The 21,516-nt window shown below is 27.3% G+C and overlaps 2 protein-coding genes across 2 annotated transcripts; both read left to right on the forward strand.

Annotated features, from left to right (window-relative positions):
* Positions 1–11,414: 11,414 nt before the first annotated feature.
* On the forward strand, positions 11,415–14,641 carry LOC101512282 (protein STRICTOSIDINE SYNTHASE-LIKE 10). Its single transcript, XM_004493369.4, has 3 exons — positions 11,415–11,872; positions 13,063–13,326; positions 13,934–14,641. Exons 1-3 carry the CDS (start codon positions 11,589–11,591, stop codon positions 14,493–14,495), a joined length of 1,110 nt encoding a protein of 369 aa, XP_004493426.1. The 5' UTR covers positions 11,415–11,588; the 3' UTR covers positions 14,496–14,641.
* Positions 14,642–15,691: 1,050 nt separating this feature from the next.
* Positions 15,692–19,419, forward strand: LOC101512613 (protein STRICTOSIDINE SYNTHASE-LIKE 2-like). The gene is made up of 3 exons (XM_004493370.4): positions 15,692–16,099; positions 18,416–18,697; positions 18,791–19,419. Exons 1-3 carry the CDS (start codon positions 15,813–15,815, stop codon positions 19,371–19,373), a joined length of 1,152 nt encoding a protein of 383 aa, XP_004493427.1. The 5' UTR covers positions 15,692–15,812; the 3' UTR covers positions 19,374–19,419.
* Positions 19,420–21,516: the final 2,097 nt, after the last annotated feature.

The following is a 21,516-nucleotide window of genomic DNA, read 5'->3' on the forward strand; positions in this document are numbered from 1 at the left end:
ATATATATATATATATATATATATATATATATATATATATATATATATATATATAGTCTTGATGTAACAATCCGACCCTAACAATGGACATTATTATTCACAATTTTCTCGTCATTTCCCCTCAATTGAAAATTAGTAAATTTTTGCATTCCATAGAAGTTGAAGTCAATATAAAATAAGTATACCATTGTTGATCTGCTTCCGGTATAATTTATTGAGATACAACAAGAAATTGAGAAAAATGATGTTAATATTTACCCCAAAACCATAATGTCATATAATAATTATATTATGATATTAAATATCTCTTGGGATTTATTTCTCATAAAGATTGAAATGAGAATTTTGGATCTACATATGAGGAGAGTGTTTTAATCTGAGAAATGATAGTGTGTACGTGGCGCATTTGAAGCGAGGGACAAGGGTGCAACAAGCAATTAGTAACCTTTGATAATGACTTTTGACCCTACCACTACTTCTAAGGTCTCTCTGTACTAGTTACTAGTTAGTAATCCCAGACCAATATATCACTATATCGGGATCCTGTCCACTCAAACGTTTCCATTCTTATTTTATGAATTCCTTTCTTCTTCACACATACATTCATTCTTCACCATACATGTTACTGTGTTGTCTTGTGACTACCACTACCTCTCACATATAACTTCCTAACCAAGTTTAAGGCTACTTGTAACATGCCTTCAAAACCATTACTTGTTAAATGAAAGTCTCTCACAACGCACCAAACCTCTTTTATTGCATTTATGTTAATTAACTAGAGTGCGTCTATTAATCTACATAACTACTCTATTATACAGCTCTTGTATGAAATCCATACATCAAACCATTATTTTTTTAAAACAATAAAAAAATTTGGAGTCAAATACAAAATAATTGTCTACTTATAATTTTCAACCTTTGGTACGTAAGACCATCCATATATAGGCTGAATTACTCTTTAATATATTGCACGAACAATTCTCCACTATATAGTAATCTCCTTAATATAATCCAATTTTTGTTAATAGTCAAATACCTTAACTTGGTATTCATCCATATCATTATAAGTGTCATTTTAAAAAAATACATAATTTGTAAAAATAAAATAAAACAATTGTGTTGATTTCTAAAATAAAATAATATGTGTAGTAAAATAATTAAGGGGATTATCTAATAATATGAGGATATATATTAGTTTTTTTTTACATAAATAATATGAGGATATGTTGAAAAACTTTATAAATGTTGTCTTAATATTTTATATTGACAAATAATTTATGACAGAAAAATAATGCTTAACACTTGTTAATCCGATTTAAATATTTAATTTTATATTTTGACTTTGTATAATATGGAAAATTCTTTTTCATTAATATACAAGGAGTTCGAGAAAAATTATATAAGTTTTATAAAAAATTTGACTAACAATCAAATATTGCTAATATTTTTTTAATAAAAAAATAAAATTAAAGGCATTACTTTATTCATTGACTTGTAACAAAATACAATATCAACTTTTTTAGTCAGCATCATAAAATACTCAAAATAAATTTATGTGATGTGCTAAATATTTTTTATAGTGACTAATTAGTATTGACCTCTCCTTCTAAAAAACAGTATAGTTGACCTCTCACTTTTTTCTAGGGAGAGTTGACCTATCACTTAAATAGATATATAATACATCCCTGATGTGATATGTTTTGCTCATAAAAAAAAAAACATGGGGAACAAATTTTTCTTATGAAAAACAATGTAGATTAAGAGAGTCACATCCCTACAACTACATCTAACTAATCAAAACAAACACACACATTTTGATTTTGTTGAATAAAAGGGGCTAAGCCTCAAGAAATTAACAAACAACTAAAACAAACACATGGCTGTGCGTAAATCTAATTCATATCAAAATGTTTTGACGGGTTTAATTAGTTTTGTTTTTTTATTTATTTATAAATGATAGGTATAATTAATATTAATTCTTATTTTATCTGATTTTAAATATGAGTAAAAATATGTTAAAGAAAATTGATATTATTCTTTAAAATTTTGACAAAATATATTAATTTTTTTAGTTTACTATTACTTATATTTAAGGTTGAAAAACTCGTGTTAGTGGTATCATTGTCACAACGATTTTTTTTTTTAATGATAAAATATAATTTTCTAATCGTATTACTTAGAATAAAAATATATGATTGTCTTCATGTGGCAAATAGGGGGGTTTATATATCTTATATGAGCAGGTTTGGTAAAAAAGAAATCTTATATGAGCTGGTGTAACCGATCAAAATATCATTATAAGTTAATGAATTTAATTAAATAATTAAGTTTGTTGTAAGTCAGATTACAGATACATTGAATTGAATGGTCCGGCCGGGTAATTTATTATTATTATTAGTTTAAGTCTTTAAGAGATACGGTTGTACTTTGAGATCTCTATAACTAAAATAATAATAATACTAATAATAAAATTCATTTTATTTAATTATTATTGCTTGTTTGTGACACATAAAATTAGGTCTAACTAAAGTGTATATCATAGCCTCATGGTATATATCATCATGCACACATTATTCCAAAATCCAAACCCTTTAAAGTAACCAAAATACATTTTAAATGTACATAAAAAATGCAGATAATGAAATTTCAAGTTTATATGATAAACAATATTGCTGTCACAAAAAAATACATCGCTACGGGGATAATATATAGTTAAGAGGTGTGATTTTCCATTTACTTTTTTTATTTACTATAGATTTAAAATCTCGGAACACAGTGTATATGAATTATTGTACATAATCTCAAAATCTTAGGACAAGTCCTTTCTTCTTTTACTCATGAAATTATGACGCATTATTTGAGAATAAGCTCCAATAACAAAATTTAGAAGAAATGATATAATTGAAAACGAATGTATATGCAATGGAAATAAGTTACTATTTTTTTCCTCGTGTCATTTGATTTATGATACTATATATGAGTTTTGTCCTTTTATATTGCATATATATTAAAAATAAATTATAAATGAGTAAAGCTATTAAACTTTTATTGTTAATTATTATCTATGTGTTTTTAATAACATATATACACCGTAGCACGCATACAATAAGTCACAAATTTAAGCTACTTAATTACACTTCATCAGCACATGATTGGCTTTCTTTCCAGCCTAGATTAATATAAAAAAGAAAAAAATTAATCCAAAACACAACCATTTCTTTTTGCTTGATATGAGGAAGTTTACAACATATTCTTATCAACCTTTTGTTCCTATACCGTGTCTGCTTTATTAGCTTTCCATTTATTTTAGAGATTTGCGCAGATCTTAGGATCCGTGTGATTAATTTGTCTAAAGTTTAGTATATAATACGTGTATATATATACACACACATACTGAATAATACTGAAAAAGGGAAAGCCGGTAACCAAATCAAACCCTGTCTTTATGAAGGCCTGAAGGGACATTAAGGGTTTTTCGATTGTCCTTCTGGAATGACATAGGGGCATGCACTATATGAGTCCTCAAATTTATTTTCCTTTGGCATTGGTTTTAATTGCTTTGCATTGGATAATATGATTAAAGGCATATTAAATATTTAATTACAACTTTTTCATATAAGTAAAATGTAGACTTGTTTATTAAAAAGAAAATCATACATACTCTTTCCTCTCATATTATAAAAGTACCGTCTTACTTTAAATATTTTATTATCTCGTGTTATTTAATATGTTAGATTCTCAATTAATATTTAATTATTATTTTGTTTGTTAATGTTTCCTTTTTTATTGTACCTTTTTTAGGTTAATATGCCGATTTCTTTAACTCTGCTTATATTAAAAAATATTTTAATTAATAAGGATTGTTGATATAATATTTATACATATATTCAATTAATATTACACTTAAAATTTCACTTTGTTATGAGTTCTTATATATTTCTACAAATATATGTATTATAAGATGTCATTGGATGTTTATGTAAAAAAAATTATATTATAATGCATGCAAATATTAAATAATTTTAAAAACGTCTTTTTAAAGTAAATGTACGTGCAGAAAATACTATGCAAAGAAAAAGAACAGTGAGCCGTGAAAATTGGGGATAGGCTTCTTCTTTTATATTCAATATTATTTATATAAATTAGAATTTAATTTTCTTCATATACAGAAATCAAAATTTAAACATCTGGCTGGTTATGATCCTTTAGGCCAAGTATTTAATAAAAAAATTCAACATCGTTTAATTTTTTCTATGAGAAATTATTAATATCGCGAGAGCATTAATCACAAATATATCACGAATTATTTTGATCGGTCGGTCAAATCTTATGACTCACCATGAAGTCCAATCAATATAAAAACAAAATTGTTCTTTTTCTATAAGCAATACGCATACACATCAATTTTGGGACATTTCACGAAGAAAAATTACATGCGATATAGCACTGTTATTTCTTCATTAATATTTATTCTATTTACTTAACGAAATAAACCTTATGCGAAAAATATGATAGAAAAATGGAAATTTTACCTTCTAACCCCATCAGTATACCTATATCTCCGCAATATTTTTGGATCAAACAATTTAAATTTTTTGGTAGGTAAAAGATTTTCAGAAACTACCGAAATTTTTTTATAGGATCTTTGATGAAGAAGGTTTAATTGAAAAAATTTAAAAATAATTTTTAGTATAGAAGGTTTGTATCGAAAAAATTTAAATTTTCTTAAAAAAAATTGTGGTACAAAGAATTGAAAAGGTGTGTATCAAAAACATTTAAAAAGAAAATTTGATATAAATGCTTGAAAATATATAGAAGGTTGAAAATGTTAAAAAAAAAATAGAAATTATAAAAAATTTTAGAAAATTTGTGATTATAAGTTTTCCGATAACTACCGAAAAACTTTAAAAAAAATATTTCAGTAATGAGCTGTGTTCTGGAAATATTGGAAAAGAAATTTCAATAAATATATAAATACCGAAAATTTGAAAAAAAATTCCAAAGTGTAAATTTTATACCGAAAATTTAAAAAAAAAAAAATTCGATAAAATATAAAAAATAGGTTCGTACAACGAAAAACTGAAATAATATGATAATAGAAAATAACAAGTTTTAATATTTATAAAAAGACAAATATACCATTTTATTGCATTTATGGGAATAAAAGTATAATTTCCTAGAAAAATAAGTTGTTTTCGTATGACTCATATTTGGGCCTACGCCCGTGATGGCTGTCAAATGATTTTCAATCAAATGACTGTTAGCTTTTGTACCCTTCATTTAAATTTGTACCCCTTCAATTTGTTAAAAATCCAGTTTTACCCTTAATAAATTCATTCACGTGAGCGGTTAAAAAAAAATTACTCCAAAATCTGACCCCCCTCGTTGAAATTTTCGGTAAGTAATTTTTTGCAACTAAATTTCCGGTAGTTATATCTATTACCGGAAATTTGGTCAATGAAATTTCCGGTAGTTGTATTTTCAATACCGGAAATTTCAAATTTCCGGAAGCTGCCAGAAATTTCAAAAATTTTGAAAAATCCGGTAGTTAGTTTTTGTTCACCAGAAATTTCGTTTTTTTTGAAATTTCCAGTAGTTAATCAGGAAATTTCAAAAATCCGGTAGTTAATTATTATTATTTTTTTTAATATTTTTTAATTTGTTTGTTATTTTAGGGTTTAGGGTTCAGTGTACCGGAAATTTCAAAAAGAAATGAAATTTTCGGTAAACAAACCGGAAATTTGAAAAATCCGGTAGTTAAAAATGCATACCGGAAATTTCAAAAAATGAAATTTCCGGGAAGGCCTCCGGAAATTTCAAATTTCCGATATTGATTTTGAACTACCGGATTTTTCAATTTTCCGATGAACCTATCCAGAAATTTCATTTTTGAAATTTCCGGTATGCATTTTGAACTACCGGAAATTTCAATCCTCTTGAAATTTTCGGTAAAAACTTTTTTTTTCAGAAAAACTCATTTTTTCTTATTTTGACTTTTACTATTTTTTTAAGGTTATTTTAGATATTTCATTCAAAAAATATTAAATTAAAGGGTACAAGTTTAAATGGGGAGTACAAAAGCTAACAATCCAATCAAATAGGCTTAACAATGGGACTAAGCCCGTGATGGTTGTCAAATAAGTTTCTATAAAGTGTGCTTAACAATGGCCCTTTTTAAAAAGGCTAAACCCAATCAATTTAATAAAATTTCACTTCATAAACATTTTATACCGCACATTTTAAAATAAATGTCTATTTTCATGTTTGACATATTTTACAACTTCACTAATTAACATTTTACTTTTCATTTTTTCACTCAATCAAAATATTTGGATACCCATGCTTTCACCCTCTAAAATTTCTGGTAAGCAAAAAGTTTTACAGTAAAACTCGAAATATTTGTGGTAAAAAATTTCAGAATAAATATATATTTTAGAGAACATAGAACAAGTTTTTTATTTATGGTTTTCAGAAAACACAGTTCTGTTCGAAAAAACTTGTGGATAATTTTTCAACAATATGAATATCGTCGGCGCTGACTACTGAGTAGTACAACAATCCAACAACACAAGACTTCTAATTAGTGAGATGTTCAATTTGTTTTGTATAATATAACAAAATAAAGGTGATTTTTTTTTTTTGTCTAAATATATTTTTACTTACTACAAAATTATGGTCTTTTAAATTTAGTCCATAAAATTTTTATTCACTTTTAGTCTTTATATTAATTTTATATAGACTAACGATATTAATTTTTTATAAAATAAACTTTTTAAAACAAAGATGAAGAGTGAAAAAAATAATTTAAAAACTAAAAAGTTTATATTTTCTTATCAAGATTCAATAAAATTTTATAAGTATTAAAATTATCTTTTTTTTTTAAATTATTAAAATTGCACTTTTTAATCAACGGTTTAATTTTTAAGACATCCTTAAATATCACACTAGTATAAAATAAAACATGTGTAAGTACTGCTAGTATTTTTACAATTGATTGGGTAAGACTAATTTTAACCAATATTATTAATGTATTATTGTAACTTAATTAGTTTTATTTATTATTTTTTATTATTGATACTCGAAAAGGTGTTGTGAATTTGACTATAGAGGTTGGAATTAAAATAAAGTGACTATTACATCACCATATTGTTGTAGCTAAATATCACTAGAAGGGGGGGTTGAATAGGGATTTCGCTGTTAAAAACAATTTTTAAGTGTTTTAAAAACTATCCTCTTGCTGAGGATGGCTAGCTCGAGGATGGGATTTTTAAATCGTTAGATCTAAGCTGAGTAAAAAAGTAGGAGCAGAATATGAGGGACACACACACTTTTTTATACTGGTTCACCCAAAGATGGCTACGTCCAGTCCTCACACCCTTGTGAGATTTCACTAACTTTCAAAACAGATCAATCCTCAACCCGAGGATGATTACAACTGTGTATTATCAAGCTTCACCAAGCCTACAATCAATTTCCAAATATTTCCAAGCTTCACTCACTAGGAAATTACAAAGTAGAATGAGAGTGATTGATACTTAATACTTTCGCAAAAGATATACAAAGATATAGTGTAGGATCAAAGAAAGTAATAAGGGAGGATGTGATTTGCTTCTTGAAAGCTTTAAGATGCTTGATCTTTTTATGCAAGTGTGTTGTGTATCTTCCAATGGAGAGCTTGTATGCATTTTATAGAGATCCAAGCCTTTGATGACCGTTGGAGCTCATTATCAAATGATCCAAGGTTTTCATCATAATTACAGAACTGCCACTTAGCTTGTTAGGCTTAGGCAGAACCCATCCTCTTGCAGCATAGCTTTGATCTTGACATGTCCTTGCTTTTTCTCTTTAATCAAAGTGCAAGGCTGTTTCTGAGCTGCATTTTTCGAAGTCTTTAAGGTCTAGGTTGGCTTCATCTTTTGAGGGGATGTTGACAAGAGAGAAAAAGCCAGTTTATGGCATAGGACTGTCATACTCAGTCCGAGGATCAGATCTGGCAGCAACATGTGATCTTCCATTTTTGGCTTGTTTCAAGTTGCCTTTTGCTAACTTGACTTCCTTATGAATTAAAACGTGCAAGCCCATTAAATGTTCAGATTTTGACCTTTGCACATGCTTGATAGGTTGCTTTCACTTTTGCTAGCCTTTCCTTTACATACTAGATCTAGCCATATTCACCTTTTTCTTTTGACCTTTTGACTATGACTTTTGAATGCTTTGTTTATTCATGTTTGACATTGTTATACATTTGAATAAACACATTTGTTCTGGTGAGAAATCAGTTTGTCCAGATCTGGAGATATTTCAAATTGCAGCAATTTCCATCCTCGCGTTTGCAGCAATTTCCATCCTCACGAGGGTTTTCCATCCTCAGGCCAGAATCACTTTTTTTCTTCTTTTTGCCTTAATGATTAATAACCTATTATCTTATATGAATACACTCAAGAGCACATGTTAGTCATTAACCACAATCATAATCTCTTAAGTAATTTTGTTATCATTAAAATCATTTGAGAGATTTTGTCTCAACACATATCATATACATAAACATGATCGAGAGGAAATGAGATTAAATTAATTCTAGATTGCAACACTTAATAGAACATATAAGTCTAATGAATATTCAACTAAAAGTGCAACTAAAAATTGGTTGTGTTTTAAGAATAGATCAAGATCATTGAAAAATAGTTTGTAAGGGACAATTAAAGTAATATATAGACTTCATCATAGTCACAATTTATTTAATATTTTGAAGAAATATGCATTTGTTGAATGTTTGATAAAAGAGGAGAAAAAAATATATTCTTGATTTGACAAGATATCATCTTACACTAATGAGACATTTAATACTCCTATTGCAAGATTGAGACCGTGACATTGTCATTCACATCACCCACCACCTCAATATATTAAATTTCTCTTTACCAACAATTGATAAAATCTAAATAGTCAATATAAAAAAAAAGGTGATTTTATATAATATAATAAAATAAAGGTTATTTTTTTGTCTAAATATATTTTTACTCACTGCAAAATTTGGATTTTTTATCAATATATCCCCTTTTCAAAATTTTGAACTAAAATACCCCCTTCTATAATTTATATACTAAAATTTCAGTTTTATGTAATTGTTAATATTTTAATAAATAATAAAATTAATAAATAATTATATTAAATAATACATTAATAAATAATAATAATAAAAATACATTAATAAATAATAATAACAATAATAATAATTATTAATTATTATTATTAAAAATTGTTACAATTAAAAATAATTAAAATTAAAATAGAAAATTAATATTATTATTATTAAAAGTAATTAAAATTAAAAACAGTAAATTATATTATAAATTTAAAAGAAAATACATTAATAAAAAATTATATTAATAACATGAAACAAAATACATTAAATTAACAAAAAATAATATATTTTATTGATGCCCACCTAAATGACCTCCAATTTCAGATCTAGGAGTTCGTCGAACTCGTCTAGTCCTCTGAACGAGTTGAGGTTCTTCTAGTTATATAAATTTACCATTTTAAAAAATCTGTAATTGGTTGGGCAATTTATGATTAATCAATTTGTTAAAATTAATTTCATACTTGCCAAATTTGCTACTTACCAAATTGGATAATTTGCGATTAATCAATTTGTTACTAAATTGGACAATTTGCGATTAATCAAATAAAATACAATAACATAAAATAAAGTAAAATAAAATCAAATACAATAAAGTTACAAATGCTTTAATATATTGGATTTCAGCTATATGATTCGTTGATAGTTCCGTGATAAAAATAATTTTTTTGATTTAGAGATGTATTTGAATGTAAGGAAGAGATGTGATAAAGAAGAAAAGTGAGGAAGTTGTGGTAAAATTGGAGAACAAATGGTGTATTGTATTTTATTATATTATATTTTATTTTATTTTATTTTATGTTATTGTATTTTATTTGATTAATCGCAAATTATCCAAGTTGGTAACAAATTGATTAATCGCAAATTATCCAATTTGGTAAGTAGCAAATTTGGTAAGTATCAAACTAATTTTAACAAATTGATTAATCATAAATTGTCCAACCAATTACGGATTTTTTAAAATGGTAAATTTATATAACCGGAAGAACCTCAACTCGTTCAGAGGGTTAGACGAGTTCGACGAAATCCTAATTGTGGAATTGGAGGTCATTTAGGTGGACATCAATAAGATGTATTTTTTTCTGTTAATTTAATGTATTTTGTTTCATGTTATTAATGTAATTTTTTTTATTAATGTATTTTCTTTTAAATATATAATATAATTTACTGTTTTTTATTTTAATTACTTTTAATAATAATAATAATAATAATATTAATTTATTATTTTAATTATAATTATTTTTAATTATAACAATTTTTAATAATAATAACAATAATAATAATTAATTATTATTATTATTATTTATTAATGTATTATTTATTAATTTTATTATTTATTAAAATATTAATGATTACATAAAACTGAAAACAAATATTAATTTTTTACAAAATAAATTTTCAAAACAAGGACGAAGAGTGAATAAAATAATTTATAGACTAAAAAGTTTATCTTTTCTTATCAGAATTCAATAAAATTTTAAAATTTTATGGGTACTTAAATTATTTTATCTTTTTCTTTAATTATTAAAATTGTACGACGGTTTAATTTTTAAGATATTCTTGGATATAACACTAGTATGAAATAAAACATGTGGAAATACTTCTAATATTTTTACAATTGATCGGATAAGACTAATTTTAATCTTAATCGATATTATTAATGTATTATTGTAACTTAATTAATTTTTTTTTATGCTCGAAAAGCTGTTGTGAATTTGCCTATCGAGGTTGGAATTAAAATAAAGTGACTATTACATCACCATATCGGATACATAAACATGATCTAGAGGAAATGAGGTTAAATTAATCCTAGATTGCAACACTAATAGAACATATAAGTCTAATGAATATTCAACTAAAAGTGCAACTAAAAATTGGTTGTGTTTCAAGAATAGATCAAGATGATTGAAAAATAGTTTGTAAGGGACAATTAAAGTAATATATAGACTTTATAGTCACAAATTATCTAATATTTTGAAGAAATATGTATTTGTTGAATGTTTGATTAAATATAAGAAGAAAAAAAATATTAATGATTTGATAAAGTATTATGTTGCACTAATGAGATATTTAATACTCCCAGTCTCCCATTTCAAAATTGAGACACCGACAATGTTATTCACATCACCCACCACCTCAATATATCAAATTTCTCTTGACCAACCATTGATAAAATTTAAATAGTCAATATTAAAAAAATAAAATATACGATTAGATAAGTTTGAATGATAATAATTTATATTTAATGAGATGACCGAGATTTATTATTATTTACATTTTTGTACATCACGTGAGAGCGAGAGGTTGTATTGAATTTATCTCCCAAGTATTGTCGTAGACACATGTTTCAAAAAACAGAAACAACACACTCGCTTTCCTTTGCTGACTTTTACTACTACTCTTCAAGTTTGTTACCACTTTTCCATCTTCCACTTATCTTATAGTCATGAACTCCAAACTCATCGCCGCTGCAACTTTGCTTGCAATCCTAACCATCATCATCTCCTTATTCAACCCACAAAACCTCTTTGTACCGATTACGATTCCTGGATCCAAGGACGACCTCCACGCTGCTCGGATACTCCACGTCTCCGGAGCCGTCGGTCCGGAGAGTCTTGCCTTCGACGGTAACGGTCAAGGTCCTTACACAGGCGTCGCCGATGGTCGGATTCTTAAGTGGGAAGGGGAGGAACGAGGTTGGACTCAATTTGCTCTCACTACTTCCAATAGGTACATAATATTACCCATACTTAACTTCTAACCTTTATATTTTTTCAAATCTTTTTACTTTTCTATCAAAATAATTAGTGTTTTAGAAATTGAAGATATAACTGCCATTTGAATTAATTAAAGGGTAATTAGGCAATAATAACAATAAATATGATATAAAGTAATTGACATTTACTTATATTTTAGACCATCAAACATAATTTTTCTTTTTTTTTTTTTTGTATATAATTAAAGATATGTAATGGAGTAAGTATTTAATTTGGATACTTGATTTTTGGTAGAGTAGTTGAGTGCTTTTGACTTTGAGTGGTTAGATAGGTTGAGTTATTGGCTGGAAACTTTATTTTACTCTTACGACACAGTAGGTATAGAAGAGATTCTGTTAGAAAATGTCGACCCTTTAAATAGATTTCAATACCTTGAAGAATTAGTCTCTAACTGTGGGTTGTGGACACCTAGATGCATCCTTAATTTTAATCTTTACTTATTGACTCCTGTTTCACATGCCGTATTTTAAAAAACTTAAGAGTCAGGACCAATACTGTGAGATAATTAAGAGTTAGGACCAATACTGTAAGCTAATTATTCTCTTAAAGAAAGGTAATTTACAGCATTAATTATTAAGGATGAATATATGCATTCTCTGTCTTTAGTTTTAAATGGTCACAGCATTGTTTGTTTGAGAATGCAAGCAAGCATAAAGACCTAATTTTCTGTCTGTTTTCGGACATCCATAACACATGCAAATTGTGCAAGAATGGTTTTACTTGTTAGTTGTTCTGGTTAGTCTTCTGATGAAATAATGATAAACAGTCTCGGTTATTTTATTTTTCCATTGAATTTTAGTTTTAATGACTATTTTTAGTCAGAGGAGATGTGCTGCAAAGGACATATGCTGATTATTTTATTTGAACGTCATGGCATTAGTCTAACTCATCAACTATAATATTTAATTCATATGCACCGACACTGTAAAGATTTTTTACACTGTTAATCAATCATAACACTTCGATCATTAATAAAGTTTGACTTTTATCATTTCTAACTTAAAACTTAAAAGTCATACAAATGATCCTTTGTGATTGGCTGACAATGTAAAGAACTTTACACCGGCGATGCATCAAATTGTTCTCTTAACTATATTGAGATTTTCTTATGAATTTAATGAGTTCAGCTGTATGATTTTCAAGGTCGGATTGTGTACGTCCAATCGCACTAGAGTTGGAGCATGTTTGTGGGAGGCCACTAGGACTAAAGTTTGATAAGAAAAATGGAGATCTTTACATTGCTGATGCCTACTTTGGCCTCAATGTGGTAGGACCTGAAGGGGGTTTGGCCACTCAGGTAGTAACAGAAGCTGAAGGCCAGCCCTTTCGCTTCACCAATGACATGGACATCAGTGAAGATGAAGATGTGATTTACTTCACTGATTCAAGCACAGTCTTCCAGAGAAGGTAAGTTAAAAAAATAAAAGCTTATGATGTTAGCATTTTCCCTAAATAAAGAGTCCTTATGATGTTAATTACACCGTCACTTCTGAGTATGCTATGAATTTAAAAATTGATTCTTGCATGTTAGTTTTGTTTGTTGAAATTAATATTCCTTTGTTAAGATCATCCTGGTTTTCCAGTTTTGGAATGTTCAAACATGTGGTGAGAGAGAAATTTCTCACAAAGTATGAATCACTTGTTCAAGTCAAATCAAAACTTAATGCTTGAAGGTTGAAGAAAATAATATCAAGGAAAACTGTGCTTTTCTCTTAGACATATGTAGATGTCTTTTGCTGTTCTAATGTTCAGCACATGATAATATTTTTCTTTAACCCCTTGTATCAATTTGAGGACTTTCTCCTAGAAGATATCTATGAAACTAACTAAAATATAAATAATACTGAAAACTTCTATTTGTTGATAGTATTGAGAACCTGTACAACGCACGTGGAAATAATCTATGTTTGGTACGATTTATAATTTCTTTTGTTCAGTTATTTAGCAACAACAATGTTTAACAATAAATCAGAGTATCACATAAAATCTATTTGTCGATCACTTTTGTTTGCAGGCAGTTTATGCTTGCACTTCTTAGTGGAGACAAGACCGGGCGATTAATGAAATATGATAAGTCAACAAAAGAAGTGAAGGTCTTATTAAGAGGCCTTGCTTTTGCCAATGGTGTTGCTTTAAGCAAAGATGGTTCATTTATTCTGGTAGCTGAAACCTCAACTTTCAGGATTCTGAGGCTTTGGCTTCGTGGACCTAATTCCGGCCAAGTCGATACTTTCGCCGTTCTTCCTGGTTTTCCGGACAATATAAGGAGAAACTCGGAAGGACAGTTTTGGGTTGCGTTGCATGCCAAAGAAACTCCTTTTGCAAAGTTGATTGCTTCCAATCCATGGGCCGGTAAAGCGTTGCTAAAGCTCGGAAACTTCAAGCAGTTGCATGCATCATTGGCGAAGAAGCCTCATGCTGCAGCTATAAAGCTGAGCAATGAAGGGGAAATATTAGAAGTCTTGGAAGATTGTGAAGGGAATACCTTGAAGTTCATCAGTGAAGTGGAAGAGAAAGATGGAAAACTTTGGATTGCATCAGTGTTAATGCCTTTTATTGGTGTTTATAGTTTATGATTATGAGAATGCAATGTATAGATAAGATGGTATTTGAATTACCCTTAGACTCAGTTTGGATTAACTTGTAGCTTATGAAAGTTAAACTATGTTTCTAGTTCTTCACTTGTGAAAAAGTGCTTATAAGTAAGTTTGTTATTGATGTTTCTGGAGGAGTTAAATGAGAGAATTGTGGAAATAATAGAGATTTTAGAGGTTAGTTTTAACTTATAAGAAAATATACTTTTTGAAAAACTTGGTCATTGTAGAATTCTTTTAATATTACTTTTTCTAAAAATATTTTTTGAAAAGTTTACTTAGACTTTTTTTAGTCGTTCATATAAATTGTGTAAGATTGAAAAACCATAAAATTTGTTAGGATTGTGAATTACTTTTGAGTCTTTGGAAAAACTAGTTTTATATGAGAATTGTGTTTGTTACATTTATTTGCTTCATTGCCTATAATTATTGGGCAACACTATGCTTATTGGATAGACAATCGCATTGGGACTAAATTACATTCATGAAAGGGTTCAAATGATTCCCTGCATATTCACCTCTCTCTATCTCTACCCACCTTATCTTTATAAGTATAGATTGTACAAGAATGTATTACTTTGATTGCTACTAGAAAATGTTAGTGTCCATTTAAACTATGAAATAGATATTTAAAAAGTGGTAATGAATAATGTGTGAATTTAAACCACCACACCAACAAGTTAACAAAAAAAATATGGTGGATCACCCATGTATATATCATGATTTCATATTTTTCTATTTCTAAAAATCATCACAAATCCTTTTTTATACTATATTCCTCTAAACCCCCAATTGTTATTATATACAAACCTAATACCTTTTTTATTACAAAAAATCTCATCTGTTTATCAACTTTTATACAAAATCCATTTTATCATCAATTATTAGAAAAACCAAGTGAATGTTTGGTTTTAAGTTGAAGTTGACAAAATCAAACATGAGTTATACATTTGTGTTTTTGTTTTTTATCAGAAAAAGTTAGAGTCCCAAAGTAGCAGTATTAGTGTGGTACCAGTCTACTGCTGTTATGAAATTTATCCTTATATAATTAAATAATAGTTAATGCTGTATTCAATAACTTACTGAATATGTTAGAATCTCTAAATATTAAGGAGAATACAAATAGTTAAGGTTTATTTAATCAAACTCTAAATTACTAAAATTAAATAAAAAATAATAATATTAGTATTAAGTAATATGAATTAATATATAATAAGAGTATATGAGGCTCAAAACAAGACCGTTTGGTGCTTATACCAGTGGCTCAGAATTCTCTCCCAACTCTGTCTTTAATCAACCATGAGGCTTCAACTGCACCTCACGGCGGCCGTTGTGGCATTTACCGTAACTGCATGGTTATCATACAACCGCGGCTTTGGAACATATAAGGATGAGGTCATGGACGGTAATTCCGATGTTTGGCAATACGAGACGGTAATTCCGATTGAAAACGGTCTTGGACCAGAGAGTTTCGCCTTCGACCCTCACGGTGAAGGACCTTACACCGGCGTTTCCGACGGTCGAATCATCAAATGGCACCGCATGCGGAAGAGTTGGACCAATTTTGCCGCCACTTCTTCACACAGGTGAACACTCTCCCTTTTTCCCAGGATTTTCGTGTTCAACGTGTTTTCCTATATTTTGTATATAAAAAAATTAAAAAAGAAACTTTTCAAACAATTCTGCTTTAATTAGTACAGTCCTTTTTGTACTTCAGATGATAGATGATGGGATATTAATTAATGGCTGGAAGTTGGTGTGAAAAATTAATTCCAGAATTTCTAAAGTAAAAAGGAACAAATAAATCTATGGTATTTTTAATTTATAAAATTTATTTTTTAATTAATTATTAATTCACTTTTTCAAATTTAAGAAATTAATTAAAATGTATTAAATCACTTTTAATATTGTTTTGTTTCATTAATTCCGTTATAATTTTTATTTTTATTCAAATTATGTTCTATTTCATCTTAAATTACATAAACAATGGAATGTGACTTATGCTCCATTGTACAACTTTGCTTCATTTTATTCCATTCATTCTATTATATACTAAGTTGAATTTTATTTATTTTCACCTCAGTTTAAGAATGATATGAGTTGTTAGTTTTGTTGGTGTTAAACAAAGTTGTTGGTACTAATTGTGATTGGTAAAAAAGATTGGACATTTCACTTACCCATGGCGACTTAAGTTTAATATGAGTTCAAGTTCAAAATTATGTGATTGAAAAGTTATATATATTTTTTTATTTAAATGGATTTTTAATTCTCCTATTTTGTCAAAATATATTTTTAGTTTTTATATTTTTTAAATTAGTATTTTGATTTTCAATTAACTAATTTTTATGATTTTTTTATCATTTTTTTTATTATATAGTATTTTTATTAATGACATGACACTTAGAGACATTTGTAACTATTGTAACTTTGATAAAATAATTTTTATATTATTATTATTCTAATTAATTTGATTATTTATTAAGATATTCAAAATAAAATAAATAAAAATTTAAATATTTAAAATTTACAATTATTTTTGGATAAATAAATTTTAAATATTTTAATATATAAATAAAATTAATTCCAACAATAATTATTTATCAGATTCACAAATGTTATCTAAGTGTTAAATTATTAACGAGAGTGTCATATAAAAAATAATGGAGAACTTAAAAACTCATAAAAATTAGTCCATAGAGAAAAAAATCGATTGTAAAAATAAGTAAATTAAAAAGTTATGTTGGACAAAATAAAAAGATAAAAAATATATTTCAATTTATTTTTATAATAATTATACATAAATTTTTTGTAAATTTTATATGAGATAAGCGGTTGTTCTATCCTATCTTGCACGGTTCTCTAATCTGAATTTTTAATTGTAAAAAAAAAAAAAAAAAAAAAAAAAAAAAAAAAAAAAAAAAAAAAAAAAAAAAAAAAAAAAAAAAAAAAAAAAAAAAAAAAAAAAAAAAAAAAAAAAAAAAAAAAAAAAAAAAAAAAAAGAAGAAGAAGAAGAAGAAAATTGTTGGTTAATTTGACGGTAAGGAAGAATGTGGGAAGTGGGCATAAATTTTAGGCCCAAATCGTTATGGGTTGGAAAATATAAGAAAATGGAATGAACGGTTGGGTTAGAAAGTTGGCTTTTGTACTTACAATTAATCTTATACCCCTCAAATTGTTAAAATTTTAAAATTGTTCTTAAAATTTTCATCTACTGAATAGTAAAAAAAAATTACTTTAAAATTTCACTCCCTCAACCAAATTTCAAGTACTTAAAATTTTTCCATTAAAATCCGGTACACAACTATTCACTACTAGAAATTCGTATTTCAAATTTCCGGTAATACAATTATGTTACCGGAAATTTCGCCAACAAATAAATTTTCGGTAAAGTATTTATAATACCGGAAATTTGTGCAATGACATTTCGGGTAGTTACATTTTCTTTACCGGAAATTTTAAATTATTGAAATATCCGGTAGTTATATTTATCTTACCGGAAATTTCAATTTTTTGAAATATCCGGTAGTTATTTTATTATTAAAATACTATTAATAAAATAAAATATATTAAAAAAATACATCAAAACGGTTGACTAAATGTGTCAAAATAAATAACATGTCCCTGATATTTTGCTGATAAAATAACAACATATTTTCTTAAAAACTCTCTCCTATCTTTAATGCAAATATTTTATAATTATGCTTCAATTGAGGTATTTGTATGATGCTTTTTCTTTTTAAAATGTTGTATCATGTATAGTATTGGTATTGTATCCTATAATGTTTGTAGAGATATTTGATTTGATGAAATATATGCGTAAAAGAGTTTGATGCATGTAGCAATTAATTTAGCTTATCTCATCTAATTGTTATGGTATAATGTTGAATGGGTTAATTTGGCAGAGATAATGTTGATGAGTGTGGAGGACCACATAAGGAGCATCCAAAGAAAGAGCACATATGCGGGCGCCCACTTGGGCTTTGCTTCAACGTAGCATCAGGTGAACTTTATGTTGCTGATGCATACATGGGCCTAGTTGCAATTAAGCCCAATGGGGGCACCGCTAGAAAAGTCATATCCCATGAAGTAGAAGGGGAACCCTTGCCTTTTACAAATAGTTTGGATATTGATCAACTAACTGGAACAGTGTACTTTACCAGTAGCAGTTCTAAATACCAGAGAAGGTAATACAACACTCACTCTTTAATCATACCATGAAAATTAATTCAAACAATTATTTACAAATTTTAATAATGTCATACTCAAGTTAAATGCAGGAATTATGTGTCTGTGATTGTAAGCGGTGAAAAATCAGGGAGGTTAATAAAATACGAACCAGAAAGTGGACAAATTAGTGTTCTTCTAAAGAATCTCACATTTGCAAATGGGGTAGCACTTAGCAAAGATGGTGAATATATTCTAATAGTAGAGACAACAAACTGCAGGGTATTGAGGTATTGGTTAGAAACATCAAAAGCAGGAACATTGGAAGTCTTTGCTAATCTACCAGGTTTCCCAGACAACATAAAACGGAGTCCAAGAGGGGGATTTTGGGTTGGAATTTATTCAAGAAGACAAAAATTTATCCAATGGATTTTATCATATCCTTGGATAGGAAAAGGGTTGGTTATGCTTCCTTTGGACATAACAAACATTTATTCATATTTGGCTAAGCTGAAAGGAAGTTATGGATTGGCAATAAGGCTAAGTGAGGAGGGTGATGTGTTGGAAATTTTTGAACATAAAAGTGGAAATAGAAGTTCTATTAGTGAAGTGGAGGAAAGAGATGGTGTATTATGGGTTGGATCAGTTGATGCACCTTTTGCTGCTAAGTATAAAACTCTTGTGTCACAAGGATAAACTAAGAAATATTTTCCAATAAGTCACTATAATTTAGTTTATGAAATTTCTAGTGCGTGACCGTGTCATATACAGAAAATATTGCTAATAAAATTTACTCAAATTTTAATTTTAATAATATGACATATAAAAATTATAGAAATGAAATACTACACAAAAATTAAGTTTGACAACAAAAAAATATAGTTAGAAAATAATTTAACGGATATCTTAAGATGATCCGTGTTATGTAAGAAAAAATAATTTAATATAATTATTTGTTATCTTTTTAAAAAAGGAGACTTATATCCTTCTAAAAAATTTAAAATATTATAAACAAATAAATTAGTGGTTTTTTACTCAAAAGAAATAATGGTTGAAGCAAATAGAAAATTTTATTTTTTAGAACAATATAACAAATAATAATTGAAAGAGAAAGTGAAATTACATGCATTAAAAAATCACAATACATATTAATATTGATATGCAGGTCACTAGTCTAAAAAATTGTAGACACGTTAAAATAAGATTATATGGTAAGTTGGAATTGATCGGTAATTAATTAGAAACTTGTGAATTCTGGATGGAAGAATTATGATTTATTCTTAAATATGGAGAAATAATCAGGATTAGATGATAAAATTTAACTCCTTCAAAGTTAGAAGTTCTTTAAACGAGATAATTAATTATTAATATTAAAACTATTTATGATTAATTATTTATGTATATATAATATTAATTATTTATTTGAATTAATTATTAATATTACTTAATTTATTTTATAAAGTAAACTGTTTACTTTAAATAAATTCGATAATGCCAACGGAGACTTTTCTGTTTTTTAATAATTAGATATATAAAAATAATGATTCAAATTTTGACTCAATAGTCACAATTACATAAGCATGTTAAAAAATGTTTAATTTCGTAACATTTAGAAATTATAGGTCACCAAGTGTCTAGAATTATAGGTGTCAGTTGTGTGGAAGTATTACAATTAGTTAACATTTGATTGTAGATTAGTTATTTCTAGCCTAGTCAGCAAGCTTGTTGTGGTGATAAACCACTATCATTTTTTATTCGATATAAATCGTAATTTCCTATGTCCCTCATATCGATAACTCATTCAGTAAAGTTTTCTTTTCTTGTTATACTTTTAATATTCAAATATGGTATCATCGATCGGTTTGCAATTTTTCCTTTAATATAGACTGGTTAAGGTTAGCCTAACACATATCAAGACAAAATCTAAAATGATTTTTTTTCTTCTTATAGTTAATAATAATATTTTAATAAAATTATTATATTTTTATTTAATATTTATTTTTAAAATTTTGACAAAATGTAAAATTATTTATTAAATTGTTAAAATTGTTAAAATTATTTAAATTTTTATTAATATTAAAAAATATATTTCTATATTGATTTATTTGAGATAAGTGAAACTGTTGATAAAAGAATTGGTGCTACCTTGTTTTTCACTTGATTTTCAAATACTCGGGGTTTTGCTTCAACTCTAAAACTTTTTTTTCAGCCTTTTTGTTGTTATTTCCCTAAGCCCAAATTGCAAAATAAAGGAGCAGTGGCACCCATACGTTCCCTTGAAGCAAGTGAGGCAAATATGAAGTGGTTGTGGCATTTTATGAGGGAAACAGTTTTTTTGTAGTCACAAAAAAAAAACATAGTACATATTATGTAAAAAAATTAAAAACATTGAGGCTCTTTGAAAAGACTTTATTGGTTTCCCTCTTAATCATAAACAAAAATGTGGAGTCAATTTTTTTTTTTATTATTATTTTGGAGTATTTAATCCGTTGTTATTTATGCATTCTCTCGCCTACTATTTTTAATATTGTTTAAATAAATTTAACTTCGAAGACATGAACAATTTTGAAGGAAACATTTTCTCATGTTTGTTGTATTCGTGTTTATGATTTTTTACTACACAATTTTATAGTCTTAGGAAGAATCATCGACTTTTAGTCAGGAATTACTTCACTGGGATTAGAAAAAAACTCGAGCTATATCGCATGTTTCTCAATTTTCAAAGAATAAGATAAGTTAAAAATAAATTGGGCCCAATACACACCGATGAGTTAGTAAGTTTTGGGTGTTAATCCTGGAAAAATGATCTCATCCATATAATCTTGACCCAAAACTAAAT

Source organism: Cicer arietinum, chromosome 3 (assembly GCF_000331145.2).
Source record: "Cicer arietinum cultivar CDC Frontier isolate Library 1 chromosome 3, Cicar.CDCFrontier_v2.0, whole genome shotgun sequence".
NCBI lineage: Eukaryota > Viridiplantae > Streptophyta > Magnoliopsida > Fabales > Fabaceae > Cicer > Cicer arietinum.

Bases quoted from the DNA above. Each gene is read 5' to 3' on its own strand.
- LOC101512613 (XM_004493370.4), top strand. From the start codon at position 15,813: ATGAGGCTTCAACTGCACCTCACGGCGGCCGTTGTGGCATTTACCGTA. The intron at 16,100-18,415 runs GTGAACACTCTC...TTAATTTGGCAG, and splicing joins GCCGCCACTTCTTCACACAG to AGATAATGTTGATGAGTGTG. The intron at 18,698-18,790 runs GTAATACAACAC...AGTTAAATGCAG, and splicing joins AGTTCTAAATACCAGAGAAG to GAATTATGTGTCTGTGATTG.
- LOC101512282 (XM_004493369.4), top strand. From the start codon at position 11,589: ATGAACTCCAAACTCATCGCCGCTGCAACTTTGCTTGCAATCCTAACC. The intron at 11,873-13,062 runs GTACATAATATT...ATGATTTTCAAG, and splicing joins GCTCTCACTACTTCCAATAG to GTCGGATTGTGTACGTCCAA. The intron at 13,327-13,933 runs GTAAGTTAAAAA...TTTTGTTTGCAG, and splicing joins AGCACAGTCTTCCAGAGAAG to GCAGTTTATGCTTGCACTTC.